At 44.3% G+C, this 15,248-nt stretch overlaps 1 protein-coding gene across 1 annotated transcript in view; it reads left to right on the top strand.

Annotated features, from left to right (window-relative positions):
• The window catches only part of WDR90 (WD repeat domain 90), a 240,642-nt gene that overhangs the window by 182,146 nt on the left and 43,248 nt on the right, over positions 1-15,248 (top strand). Inside the window, exons 30-32 of the mRNA XM_030212253.1 lie at positions 9,712-9,814; positions 10,032-10,153; positions 10,559-10,718. Coding sequence (XP_030068113.1) covers positions 9,712-9,814; positions 10,032-10,153; positions 10,559-10,718 — 385 coding nt within the window. The remainder of the gene's footprint in view (positions 1-9,711; positions 9,815-10,031; positions 10,154-10,558; positions 10,719-15,248) is intronic.

The following is a 15,248-nucleotide window of genomic DNA, read 5'->3' on the forward strand; positions in this document are numbered from 1 at the left end:
CCGCTCCAACCTCTCCCATGTAGCTTCCTCCAATTCCATGCCCAGCTCCCTCTGCCAACCCTTCCTATGAAGTGTATAGCTCGGGGATTGTCTATTAATAATGTGATACAGGCGAGAGACCAGCCCAGTAGTCGTAGGAGGACCTTCACAGATAAGCTCTATCGCTGTTTGTTCTCTGGCCATAACCTCCCGAACTGCCCTTGTCTTAAGAAAGGATGCCAATTGAAAATAGGCGTATCGATCAGATCCCACTATCGGGAATTTCTCAAGAGCTGCAGAGTAGGACAACAAATTCTCGCCATCAAATAAATGGCCCCATTGTCGTAGTCCCTCAGTGTACCATCTTGTGAATATTCCCCTTGTCGTACCTGGGTAAAACAAAGGATTATAGGCTATGGGTGACAGACGAGATAGTGTTGTGCGCCGGAGTGTGAACATGCTATCCCAGTTTGAAAGGGTAACATATATTGAAGGACATAATCCTGTTTCCAGGGACCTAAGTGAGCCCGGTATCCACATAAGGGCCCCCAAGGACCTATCACCTAGGGTATATTGTTCAAGCTGCACCCATTGCCTATCCGGGTAGTCCTGGAACCACTCCACTGCTGCGCGTGCCTGAACTGCTCTATAATACCAGGCCAAATTGGGTACTCCCAGCCCTCCCCTCGCCCTATCCTGATACAGAATCGTACGTGCTAAGCGTGGGCGTTTCCCTCCCCAGATAAAGCGCATTATTCGATCTTGTAGCATTGATAGAAATCTACGTGGCATGTTGATTGGAAGGGCCTGAAACAAGTAGAGCAGGCGCGGTAAGACATTCATCTTTACTGCTGCTATTCGGCCAAACCACGAGAGGGTGATATCCCCCCATCTACCCAGATCCTCTGTAATTGCCTCTCCCAAACCTTTATAATTAGCCGAAAAGAGATCTGATAGATCTGCTGTCAAGTTAATCCCCAGGTAGCGAATGCTCTTAGCCGCCCACCTAAATGCGTAGGAAGTCCTCAATGACTCCATAAGCTCCGTCGGAAGGGTTATGTTTAAGACTTCAGATTTGGACATATTAACTTTAAATCCCGACACAATCGAATATTCCTCTATTTCCCGCAGGAGCCCAGGGAAAGTGGTCAGGGGGTTAGTAACAAATAACAGAACGTCATCTGCAAAAAGGGCTAATTTATGTGTTCTCCCACCCATGGTGAGTCCCGATATGTTGGGGTCAGCTCTCAACCTGGTTGCAAACGGCTCCATTACCATTGCAAATAATAAAGGAGACAAAGGGCAGCCCTGTCTAGTGCCTCTATGTAAGGGTATCATCCCTGAGTTACCCCCATTGACACGAACACAGGCTTTAGGGGAGCTATAGAATGCTTGTATCCATCCACAAAACTGTGGTCCTATCCCAAAGGTCTCCATCACCTTGTACATAAATGGCCAATGCACCCTATCAAAAGCCTTTTCGGCATCTAAGCTTAAGAGACAAAGGGGTTTCTTCATTCTCTTAGCCAAGTATATTAAATCGACCACTCGCCTAGTGTTATCAGTTGCTTTTCTATAAGGGACAAATCCCACCTGATCAGGATGAATAACAGCTGGGAGCAAAGGTGCTAGACGGTTGGCCAGGACTTTAGCTAGAATTTTGACGTCAGCATTTAAGACAGATATAGGGCGAAAGGATCCACAATCCTTATGATCTTTATTCGGTTTGGGCAGTACTGCAATCCATGCTTCCAACATGGAGGTGGGCAAAGACTCCCCTTTCCCAATCAAATTAAATAAATCAGCCAACAGGGGGGCCAATTCAGGGGCATATTTCTTGTAAAATTCATTCGGGAAGCCATCTAAGCCTGGTGATTTACAGGAAGGTAAATGTTGAATGGCTTTTTGGACCTCAACCGGAGTTACCGGTGCATCTAGGGCTGCCCTCTGCTGGCTGGTTATAGAGGTCAGTTCACTCTCTGCCAGATAATCCAGGATAGCATTTTCAGGTGGATTGGTCTCCTGCGCATATAGTTTCTGATAAAATTCACTAAAGCGTTTCCTTATGGTCTCAGAGGTGTTCAACAACTCTCCTTTCGAGTCCCTAATGTGAGGGACCGTTCGGTCCACTCTTTGCCTACGCAGCTTTATTGCCAGGAGTCTACCTGCCTTATTAGTAAACTCGTAGGATCGGACTTTGTTTCTGGATTGTAACCAACTTAGCTGGTCAGAATAAATTGTATCCAGCTGGAGCCTCTGTCCACGCAGTTCCTCCAGAACAGAGGGGGAACCACCTGATTTATGCTGTGCCTCTAGGATCCTAATCCTGTCCAAGCACTGTGCCAGCTGGGCCCTCCGAACCCTCGCTCGCCTACTAGCTAACTGTATGAAGTACCCTCTTGAGACTGCCTTCATAGCATCCCATACCACGCTAAGGGGGGGGCCCGATTCCATGTTGAACTCCAAATACTCCTTCAGGACCTTCCTACACCCCTCTACAGCCTCCCCCTCCAGCAATAGGTCTGTGTTAAGTGTCCATCTTTGATCTTTGGCCTCAGCTCTGATACTCGACAAGGTTACCCAAACTGGGGCATGGTCTGAAAATGTAATGTTGCCAATTTCAGCTTTCGGGCCCCTCTCTGCTAGTGTAACGTCGAGGAAGATATGATCGATCCGGGAGTATGAGTTGTGTACAGGAGAAAAAAAAGTGTAGTCTTTGGTCGTCATATGAGTTAATCTCCATACATCCAGGGTGCCCAGTGAACGGACCAAAGAGCCCAGTGCCACCGAGTCCCTAGACGTTGGATGTTGAGAGTTCCCAGATCTATCCAACCCGGGGTCCATAACCTCGTTGAAATCACCCCCCATAATCAAAGAACCCCGAATAAATGCAGCCAGAGTGTTTTTCACCTTAGTGTAAAAGGACCCCTGATGTTCATTAGGGGCGTAAATCGAAGCAAGCGTGAGATCCACCTGATCCAGGACAATTTGCAAAAGTAAAAAACGCCCTCCCGGGTCCCGCCTAATTTTCTTTACTTGGACTGATATTGTTTTGTGGAACAGAATTGCCACCCCACGTTTTTTGGAGTCATCAGCAGAGGAAGCAAAGAAGGAGCATGGGTATTCTGGATGAGCTAACAGCCTCTCATGTGCCCTACGGAGATGGGTCTCCTGCAACAATACAATGTGCGGCCTAAACATCTGCATCTCTTTGAAAAACTTCTGTCTTTTCTGAGGCATATTCAGCCCCTTGACATTATATGATAAGATTTTTAAGTCTGTATTCATGCCTGGGATATTACATCAGCTTTCTCTCCCTCCAAGAGGGATCCATCCACTTCATGTCTTTGTTCTATCCAATACCAGTTGTGCTCCCTTCCCTCCCTAACCCTCCCTCCCCCTAGTGATGACACTCCCCCTACCCATGTCCCCCCCATCCCCCCATGTCTAGCACCAACTAACGGAATCAAGTCCCAGTAGTGGGAAGCGAGGAAGTAACCCACCAGCATTCAGGCAACCCAGCCCCCCCTCCCCCCCCAAATACCTATGTCATCACCAATTTTATGGACCCAGATTGAGCAACCTTAATTACCCATCTTCATGATTGGTCCCTGCCCATTGTTCATAACCTTAAATTTCCCCTCCTCTTAATATCTTATAACTTATGCAACTTCATTCACAAGGAGCCTCACATCCTTAATTACCATTTCCTCCATTGACTATAATATTAAAGTTCACTTTTGCTAAAGGTAGCATTAATAAACAAGAAACAAAACATATTCAAACTTGAGACAAAGAGTAACACCAATAACTCTTTGCAACATTACCAGCCAGGATATCAATTTCAGCCATTTTTCTTCTGGTAAAGTTCAGGTTTCATCCACAGCCACTTTTCTTTTTGGAATATTTCTTTTAGGAGTGGCAGGAATCCTCTGCCACTTTTGAAGCTTTGTCTTCGTGGCTGGGGCCAAAGCGCCAGGCGGTTTATTAGTCTGTACCAGGCCTGCTCCATGCAGGGATTTCCAAGCTTCCATCATCGACGTCACTCTCATCTTGACCCCCTGAAGTGAGTACATCAAGGAAAAGGGGAAGCCCCATCTATATGTTATCTGTTCCTTGGCCAAAATGTCCAGAACTGGCTTCATGAGTCGTCTTTGCTGCAGAGTGAACTGTGATAAGTCTTGATAGACAGACACAGTGGCCCCACCAAATTCCAAGTTAGACTTTTTCCTGGCGCAGTTAAGCAATTGTTCCTTTGTTTCATACCTATGGAATCGGGTGATAATGTCCCGCGCTCTGTTTTCCTGCCGCTGACCCAGGGATCTATGTGCTCTGTCGATCTCAATCTTTACCCCTTCAGCGTCGGCCCCCAGCAAGCTGGCACACAGTGTCTGTACAATTTGAATAACATCCTCTGTTTCTCCACCCTCAGGAACTCCACGGAATCTCAGATTATTTCTCCTTCCCCTGTTTTCAAGATCATCAAGCTTATATGTTAGATCTATTTGTTTTTGATCTAAAGCTTGGAGGTTGATTTCGACTGAGTGTATGGATTCAGAGTGCTCATCCACCTTGGCTTCTACCTCCTCAACTCTGTTCCCCAGCTCACGGAGGTCAGAGCTCAACGACTCCATTCTTTCCAAAATCTCATCCCTCGATTTATTTATATCAGCTTGTATACCGCTTAGGATCTGGCGGAGTTCGCCTGAGATTCCTTTTTTAATATGCGGTTTCCGCGATTCCGCTAGTGAAAGCGCTGAGTCAGAGTCAGAAGGAGAGACCGGCGCCATTACCTCGTGGCGCTTCGCGGTTTTGGCCGGCCCGCCGTCAGCTGCCTTCTCCTGCACTTTAGCTCGCGCCGAAGTCGCTTTACTCATCTTAAATTCAATGAGGAGCAGCGGAGAACACTGCAGGCCGATCCAAACAGGTTGGTGATAGCTTTTTATAGCTTTTGTAGTTGTCGAGGAACGGGAGCTAGAACGCTAGGCAGCCATCAGCTTCGGTGACGTCCTCAAGACAGTTTTTTTTAGTGGCAATGACGTCGGCAAGAAGAGTGTCTGAGCTTAAGGCTCTTTCCTGTTTGGATCCTTTTCTACAGTTCTCGGAATCCGGGATAATTGTTCGTATGGTGCCTTCCTTTCTGCCTAAGGTGGTTTCAGCTTTTCTTCTGAACCAGCCCATTTTTCTTTCTTCCTTTTGTAAGGAGGAGTTTCCGGACTCCTTTGGGCAATTGCGCCTTTTGTATGGGCAGGGCTCTGTGGCAATATCTGCAGATGTCACTATAGCCCGCTGGCTTAAGGAACTCATTTTTTTCTGCTTACCTGCTTTCAGGGCGGGCGCCGCCTGAAGCGTTTACAGCACACTCTACGAGGGCAATGTCCTCTTCGTGGGCTGAAACGGGTGTCTTTTTTTCTTTTCAAGAAATCTGTCGTGCGGCTACCTGGGCTTCTCAGCTCTCTTTTGTGCGGCATTACAGCCTGAATGTGGCAGCGCAGCAGGATGCGTATTTTGGATCGAAGTGCTTGCTCGCGGAGTTGCCTGTTCCCGCCCTACTTAGGGAGTGCTTTGGTACATCCCATCAGTTAATGGATTCATCTGCTGTTGATGACAAGGAAGGGAAAATTAGGTTCTTACCTTGATAATTTTCTTTCCTTTAGTCACAGCAGATGAATCCATGATCCCTCCCTGTCTGACTTTAGGTTTTGTACAGATGTTGCATACAGACATTGTGCTTCATCAGGAGTACTTGAAGACAAGCTATCAGAGTTACTACATGCTGTTTGTATTGCAGGAGGTTGATAACGTCCCTCCTTTTAGTTATTGCTCCGGTTCAGGGGCGTTTGTTCTCTGTGAGGAAAGTTTATGTTATTTTGCCTTTCTTATTTACTCTGCTTTGGAAATTTCATATACTGAAGGCAGAGGGGGCTGGGCGTCCAGGAACACCATGTGCTTTCAGTGTTCTCTAGCTCTACCTGCTGGTAGGCGGATACAACCTATGTTACTTTGTATGTTACTATGTTACATGACCCAGATGATAATGGAAACCACAAATGGAGTCCTTCCCTCATCCCTCCTCTATTTCCTCCTCTCCCCTCTCTTAAAATGTGGGATACAAATGCAATAAAATAAATAAATACTATTTATCTAAAGCAAGACAGTAATGGTGTCACTAGAACAGTAGCAGCAGACAGCACAGGGTTCTGTGTGTCAGTATGCACTTACAGACCCAGTAAATCTGCATGGTTTCCAGTCTAACAAGAAACCCACTTGAGAAGAGGGGGCAATGACTGTGAACATTGACTCAGAAACTCCATGCTACCTGCCACTACTGGGAAAAAAAACTCCTTATATGGTGTTTAGCCCTGCCCAGTGCAATGGGCAGGGTCTGGGCTCCGCCATTTTGTTCCAGGCAGGTCCAAGGCAGGAGGGGGGAGCCGTTGCTCCTGCCCTCCTGCCTCCACCTTGTAAGGTACAGGGAAGAACGGGGTGTGGGCGGGAGGGGGTGTGTGTGCCCGTGCATGGGAAGGAGTTTGGTCCACCAGAAAACCAGAGAAAATATTTTAAAAGGTTCCAGTGTCACGGGGGGGGGGGGGGGGGGGGGGGGGTCAGGGTCCACTGGACCACTGGGGTAACAGTGGCGGTTCAGTGAATCAGAGTTGTCAAATCCATTTGACAGCTCGAACTCACAAACAGCGAGGATGCACAGAGGGGGATCCGTTCAGCTCATTTGCATGCAATCCCCTTTGTGCATTGCTGGCTGTTAGTGATTCGCTAAATTTTAGCGAGGCAGCTGTATTTTACGGCTGCCTTTGTGCATCGGGGCCTTAATCATTTTAATTTCAAATGTCTTACATTCATGGATTATCATAAAGTTTCCTTTTAGTATTCTAACCATAACATCATTGATACATTGTTAAAGTGCTGTCCTACAGAGGTGACATCCTGAATGGTACTGGCATTTTTCATATGATGTTTATATAAATTAAATCTAATCTTTAGCATCTGGCTTGTTTCTCCAATATAGCACTCTTCTTCACACTTTTTACATTGACTAATATATACCACATTGCAAGATGAGCATGTGAAGGATTCCTTTATGTTGAATATTTTTCCTTTGTGAATGACTGTGGGATCATGTGAAATGTGTTGGCACAGTTTGCAGCTAGATATATTTCAAGGATGTGTGCCACTCTCTTCTTTTTGAGTTTCTATCGGGAGCTTGCTTCTCACTAGTTTGTTTTTTAAGTTGGGTGGCTGTCGGAAGGCCAACACTGGTGGAGATGGGAATATCTCTTTCAGTAGTTCAAAATTGACTGCTCCCCAGAAAAAGTCAATTTTTTGGACACCACATTTTCCATCAGCAATGGCTATATACAAACATCTGTATTCAATCTGCAGACGGATGCAGTTACTTCCAGAACTCCAGCTTCCACCCTTCGTATACAAAAAAATCCATTGTACGCAGCCAAGCCACAAGATACCACTGTATCTGCTCTGACCCAAGAGACAGAGATAAACGCCTCAAAATCCTGACTGAATCCTTCAAACAAAAAGGCTACAACCCCAAAATAATCTCCAAGAATGTTGCCTCCTCCCTTAAAATACCCAGGGAAAACCTATTGCAATACAAGGAAAAGAAAGCCACAGACAGAATCTCCCTTATAGTGACATACAATCTAAAGCTAGAAAAACTGAGAAGAATCATAAAAGATCTACAGCCACTGCTCCAGGAGGATGAACTACTGGAAGAGATATTACCATCCCCACCAGTGCTGGCTTTCCGACAGCCACCAAACGTCCGATAGAAACTCAAAAAGAAGAGAGTGGCACACATCCTTGCAATATATCTAGCTGCAAACTGTGCCAACACATTTCACAGGATCCCACAGTCATTCACAAAGGAAAAATATTCAACATAAAGGAATCTTTCACATACTTACCTTGCAATGTGGTGTATATCATTCAATGTAAAAAGTGTGAAGAAGGGTGCTATATTGGAGAAACAAGCCAGAAGCTAGAGACGAGATTTAATTTATATAGACATCATATGAAAAATGCCAGTACCAGCCAGGATGTCACCTCTGTGGGACAGCACTTCACAAAACAAGAACACTGTATCAATGATTTTTATGGTGAGAATACTAAAAGGAAACTTTAAGACAATCCAGGAATGGTAAGACCTTTGAAGACAAAATGATTAAATATTTTGACACCCACCAGACAGGGCTTAACAAAGATCTGGGTTTTCTAGTCCATTGTAAATCATAAAATTCTACTGCTTTGTCACCATCTTATCTACCATGCATCTCTCCCTGTCTCTCATCCACCCAGCTCCCCTTGTTTCTCACTTTACCCACCCCACCCTCTTCCTGTGAAACTGCCATTGGAATGCTTTGGTGTTTCACTTATATATACTGTTATTTATCAACATTTGCTTATTTCTGATCTGAAGAAGGGTTACCTTCAAAAACTAATTAAAAAATGTTTTAAGTTAGTCCAATAAAAAGATGTCGTCTTATTTTCTTTTCTGTGTTTTGTTTTATTTCTATTTATAAGCTTTCAAGAAATAGTGTCCTTATGGGCTAGCTGGGTGGCTCAGTGGCAAATGCAGATTGGGTCATCCATATCTTGGGTTTGGCTAAGAATAGGGAGCTTTCACAGTCCTTGGCCAGTAGGGAGTTATTATGGTAATTAAAGCTGATATCACCAAAATTAGAGCCTATAATACAGAACTGTGGAAAGAGCTATAGTGCATGGCTTCCAACTTCAGGATCATTGCTACAAGGACTGGAATAGGATCAGTAGAAGGAAGGGTCTATTAAAATGGGAAAAGGCCCTAGTAAAATGAAGGCTTATACTGGTTTCAATTGAGCTAGAAGAAAAAGGGAGGGTGGAGGAAAAGAAGAATTCCTTTACTGTTTACACATAAGTACACATTTACATGCTCTGTTTAGTACATGTATTCATAAACATACACACACTCCTGGCCTTTCACTTGTATTTTTAATATAAAACTTCCTTTAGAATTTCCCCTTAATTTTGTAGTCAGGTGGTGCCACAGAGAGACATCTCTTTGAAGGTGCAAAGTATGTGAGGGGAAAAGCAAGAAGAGGCAAGTGCAGGGTTTTCAAAATGCTTCCAATGCCTTCATTTTTCCTGTGAGGAAAAGTATGCACGCTGTCAGGAGCACACGTTTTACATCATAGAGGGCCCAGAGCAGTTCTTAAAGGGACTTTTTCCTTGTTCACACACAGAAATCCCTTTGAAAATGTCCATATCCATCCTACCCCATCCCCATGTCCCACACATGCTGATTCTCCATGAGCAACAAGGAAAGTCAGTCTCATGAACTTGTCCTGTACATAGAGAACATCAATTATGTGTAAGCAGTTTAATTTTCTGTTGTACTGATATCTGCTGACACGCATCCACACTCCCTCTTCTCACTGATACACATGCATCCACACACTTTCTCCAGTATATACATTCACTCTGAATTTCTACTACTACTACTCACCATTTCTAAAGTGCTACTAGACGTACGCAGCGCTGTACATTTGAACATGAAGAGACAGTCCCTGCTCAACAGAGCTTACAATCTAATTACTAGGGCTTCTTTAAGTGGCCATAATTTACTAAGGAAAGCATCCTGTACCTAAGGGAGGAGGATGTATTTAACTGTTGTTTCTTTTGCTTTGTCCCAGCGTGTTTAAGATCAGTTTTGTCTTGCAGGGTTTCTCCTCTCTGTTGGAATGTAAGGGGAGTCTGACACTTAAAGCAATGATTGGTTACAATGGAAATGGCAGAGGAAACATGGTCTGGAACCCAGACACAGGTATTATTGATTGTCACCTGGAGTTCAAAGTGTCTCTTCTGATAAGGATTACTGCTTTCAGCCCCACCTCCACTCGTGCCTGAGACCTAGCTACACTGACCCTACCGTATAAACTGCAGTTGTTTTCATTTCTTGTTGGTATCTATTCACACAAAAGAATAGTGCTCATAGGATCCCGTCCTCTTTGTCTCAGCTTGCTTTCCTATTCCTACCACAGGATTCTTTGCTTATACATGTGGCTGTGTGATTGTGGTTGAGGACTTGCACTCCGGATCCCAACGACACTGGCTTGGGCACCCTGAAGAAATCTCTACCTTGGCAGTGACCCATGATTGTCAGGTACAGGCTCTTGGAGCCCTGGGTTTATTTTCTAGCTCTTAAAATCTCATGTGTGTACCTATTTTGCAGAACAAAAAATATTTACGAGTGATGCAGTGCACACAGAAGAATCCTGCAAAACACATTTGTAAAGATGCACACATACAGCTTGTATATCCATTAACTACATGCACACATAACAAGCATATATGTATAAGCAAAGCACACTTGCAAACAGGTTCAATTCACATCTGTAAATAAACATGTTTGCTATGCAACTGGCACTTGCACTGAACAGCAAAAAAAAAAACCTGTTCAGATAAATGTGCACATATGAAGACTGCATGTACCAGAGAGCTCACTACTGGAAGAATGTAGGAGAAATGACTTTGAGCATCTTGTGATATTAAGTTCTGCTTCTACCAGGTCCTTGCCTCAGCTTCAGGACGAGGGAATGGATCCGCATGCTGTCAGATCCGCATATGGAATGTGCAAGATGGATCACAAAAAAGCCTTCTATACCATCACAAAACAGAGGTTCAGGTCATGGCATACTCCCGGGATGACAGAATCCTGGCCACCGTAGGTCAGTGGCAACAGCTGGCTGGTAGGAGCTGAGGGTATTTGATACAAATGACTATTGTAAATGCAGCAGAAGAAAATGACCATTCCTTTGTGTCCTCTTCAGACCAGTCCAGAACCTGTGGGATGTGTATCTGTTGACCAGCAGACAGAGAAAGAGAGCAATAAAATAATTCCGTGTAATTCACCCCATAAGGGGCACCATGCACCTTCAGCTATTCAGTATTTTGCCAAACAGAGGTGTTTGTATGGCCTCTTGGGAATTGCAAAGTTACATTTGGCAGAACCTTGTCCAGATTACAGGCCCTGCTGGCAATCATAACTTGTCCCTGAGCCCAATAGATAAAGGGGCCGACTTGGCTTTCCAGTATTATACCAGGAGTACTGATGAACTCCACTGTTGTCTGCTAACAACAGAAACAAATCGGGGAAAATTGATGCACATAACTCAAATGCTGCTGCCAATGAAGAAGCCAAGTGGAAGCATTATATTAAAATTGATAGATGAATACAGTTCCCAGCATAAACCAGAGGAGATCGCTTCAGCCAAGGTAAGACAGAACGTCAGTCCAAGAGAGATCTTTTAAGAATATCTGTAAGTATAAGGTTCTTGTAATACCCTGAGAAAGAGCTTACTGTCTCAAAAATGGAAAACAAAGTTCCCCAGAGGAAGGAATAATATGGATACACATCTGGCAACAAGCCTATTCAAATAGACTTTTTTTCTCTTTTCCTTTTTGGGAAATGCCCCAATTGTCCCAAAGGCAGTTACAAGCTGCTACTGATAGAAGCCGTCTTGTGCTATGTCTAACGAATTCTGCACAGTAGAAATCTTATAGTAAAAACGAAGAACTATCTCCATACAAGGTAAGGCTAGATGGGTATAGCTTTCAACCTGAAGCAGAGATGTGGACCTCTTATTCCTACTTCTGGCTTTTGGAAGGATCACATCCTATGGAGCCATAGGGCAAAGTGAAACTCCATACTCCAAGATCCAGTACCTGGCAGGAGAATTTTCTTATACTGGGAAGGCAAAGCAGCAGATCCTGAGACAGAAGAGATTGTCAGGTGAAGGGCATAAGGCCCAGTCAAACCATAGACAATTTTTCTTAAGCTATAATGGATTTCTGCTCTCGTCTGCCAGGTAATTAAGATGGGAAGGCTAAAAGACATCCCAGCATACAATAAGGCCAGGCCCGCAGAATCATGTTATGAAGTCCACCTGCAGACTACTTACACCTCCAAGAAGAGCACTGAGAGAGTTGTAACTTCCAAGAGAGGGGAATAGAAGCGTTTTACCAAACTGAAAGGACAAAGTGGCTAAATAAAAGGTAGCGGTGAAACTTTTTGATATGCAAAGAGAATTGTGGATTCAGTTATCAAGAGCTTTCCTTTCAAGCAAATAGAAGTGCACTAATATGCAGCACCAAGGAACTCTTCACCTTGAGTGAGGAAAGATAATATTGGAAAGACAAAACAGTCTGTTTTATGGAGAAAACAGAGTAGAAAATTAGAGCCAAGACTCTCTGAAAATTCTAATGTATAATCATTCACACCCATAACCATCCAGCAGTGATTCACAAGCTGTGGAGTCAAGGAGTAAAGTGATTCAGGAAGAAAATATGCCAGAGTGCAAAGAAGCCTGAACCCAAGGGTCTAAAGTTATGGATACTGGCCAAAAAAAACAAACAAACCCTAGGGATAATTAGGTTATAACAAAGGCTGCTTTAGCGCTAAGGCCCCCAAGGAAGGAGTGAGATGTACATAAAGTCTGCTTCCAAAACATTTCTCTAAATTGGGAAGGAACGTGGTAGAAGTAGTCTCACAAGAATTAAGAAACCAGTGTAATCTAGAAGTATTCTGTGACAAAACAGTGGGTTTTAAGCCTATAAACTGTATTGATGATAGAAGGTATCTATCAATTCTTGGAAACCAAAACAGAAAAGGAATGGTAAGAAATGCTGTCTGTGTCAGACTACAGCGTTAAAATGACCTGAATTAGTGAGGAGTCAAATAATGAGAACATAGAGGGGTATGAGATAAACTAATTATGCATAAATGAGTTAAGTAATAAATTCACTGACATCTATGCAAGTCCAAGAAGCAGGAAATGATGCACTTTCATATTCCGCTATTGTTCTTAGGTCAGTGGAATGTATTTGTTAGGTTACTCTCGAAGTTGCTCACGAAGGGTATTGACTAACAAACCTGGTTCAGAGTCCTTCTGAAGACGCTGCCAAAGTCGCGCACGAAGGGGCACAAGCCTCAGCAGTTGTAGGCAGATTCAAAGTGGAGCGGGAGGTGATATCAACCGCTCGGCACACCTGATTGGTTTGTTGCATTGCAGTGGTAAAGGAAGGTCTGGTATAGCCTCCTAGGTGGACTGGAGTTCTGAACTGCAGATACTAATGATGTTTAGAGGGTGTAGGGTGGATTTTGATGTTTCAGTAGTTGTATTCAAGTTCAAAGAGGATAGGAGACCTTATTAGGTACTAGAATGTGGGATCTTCTGAGGGATCGCGCCTCGATAAAAGTTCGAAGGGATGTGCCCCTTTGGCACACCACTTCTGCACAATGCCTGAGGCACGATTCCTCAGAAGCAGGCTGCCTATTGTGGGAGGTACTTGCTGGTGTCACCAACTGTCTCCCTTGTTTGAAATTGTTGTGAAAGATGGTAGATAATGGCTGAGGAAAGCCTTCCCCATTAGCAGGCTATAATGACCTCACGTGCAACTTTCTTTAAATCAATCACCTTACTTTCTAACTCTTCCTCCTTTCTTACCCTTCTATATGTTACATCTTTGCTTTACCCTTCGCTATCACCTATAATGTTCTATTACGTATTGTGTTGACATTGTTAATAGTATACCATGCCATACTTTGCATTGTTTTTGAATATTTTTACTGCTGTAATTGTCTGTTGCTCATGTTTGATCTATTCTTACTGTACACCGCCTTGAGTGAATTCCTTCAAAAGGCGGTAAATAAATCCTAATAAATAAATGAAGGTTGGAGCTCAGCAGCTCTAATTAGAGTGTAGGCTACTGTAAAAACAGGAGCTCAGCAGTTCTAATGTGTAGGTTGCTGTAAAAGTGGGAGCTCAACAGTTCTAAAGTAAGTGCAGGCTTACAGTGAGAGTGGGAGCTCAGCAGTTCTGATGGGAATGCAGGTTTACAGTGAGAGTGCGAACAGCAGTTCTGATGGAAGTAGAGCCTCAGAAGCAGGCTGCCTATTGTGGGAGGTGCTTGCTGGCGTTGCCAACAATCTGCCTGATTTGAAATTGTTGTGAAAGATGGTAGATGATGGCTGAGGAAAGCCTTCCCCAAGAGCAGGCTATAATTGAGGTTGGAGCTCAGCAGCTCTAATAAGAGGATAGTATCAGTGCTTTTTTTGTACCGGCATCTTTTTTTCTGAGGGCCAGCAGCTCCCCTACATTCTGTTCTGCTATTCTATTTACCGAAGTCGCAGCAGCAAACCGGCAGTAAAGCCATCAAGCTGGCAGGCTTGCCTCCGTCATTCGCTTCCCTGCCCTCTCAGCATCCTGCCTTCCTCTGATGTCATTTCCTTTCTGCAAGGGCAGGATGCTGAGAGGGCAGGGAAGCGAAGGACGGAGGCGAGCCTGCCTGCTTGCTGCCTTTATTGCCGCCGGTTCACTGCTGCGACTTCGGTAAATAGAGAGTGGAGTGGAAGTGAGCCTATCTAGTCCACTGTAGGTAAGGAAGACATTTGATTAATCTGTTTCCTCTCCCCCGCGCAGCTGTTGCCGTTCACTCAAAACACAGCAAGCAAACCTGTGAGCTGCTGCATCCACTTTGTCGTTCTTTATTGTCGGTCCATCTGTAACAAGTCTAACATTGTTTTTGTTGGATAGGCAGTGCCTTATAAGGTGGAGGAGAAAAAACATAACTGAATATCACTAAAACAACTTCAAAAATTATTGTAGCTAGTAGAAACAGCAATTATAAATTCTGTAGTTTGTGCTCGTTTTTCTTCACTGTGCTTCTATACAATTCAGATGGCCAGATGTCAGTGAGAATATTCTGTTTCCTGATGGGTTCAACTTAACTGGTTGTAATCTGCCTTGGGAAGCCTGGTGTTTATAAAGACGATGGAATATATTAAAATTAAATGGAAGTAGAATTAAACTCTCCTTTCATTGGGGCACATGGAATCACATCTTCATCTGTTTTGAAGAAGTTTACCCTGGACATGGATGGGAGGGGAGGGCAGGGGAGAGAGGAGAGTTGCTGGACATGGATTGATGGAGGGGAGGGCAGGAGAAATGCTGGACATGGATGGAGGAGAGGGAAGACAGGAAGGAGATGCACATTGATGTAGGGGAGAGGAGAAATGCTGGACATGGATGGAGTGGAGGGCAGGGAAGGAAAGACAGAGGAAGGAGATACACACGGATTAAGGGGAAGGGAGAGAAGAGAAATGCTGGACTTGGACGAAAATGGTGTTAAAGGGGCGATCAAGGAGGACAAAGCCGTAGCGGAGAAATTAAATGAATTCTTTGCTTCGGTCTTCACCG

The sequence above is a fragment of the Microcaecilia unicolor genome, chromosome 8, assembly GCF_901765095.1.
Source record: "Microcaecilia unicolor chromosome 8, aMicUni1.1, whole genome shotgun sequence".
NCBI classification, from domain to species: Eukaryota; Metazoa; Chordata; class Amphibia; order Gymnophiona; family Siphonopidae; genus Microcaecilia; species Microcaecilia unicolor.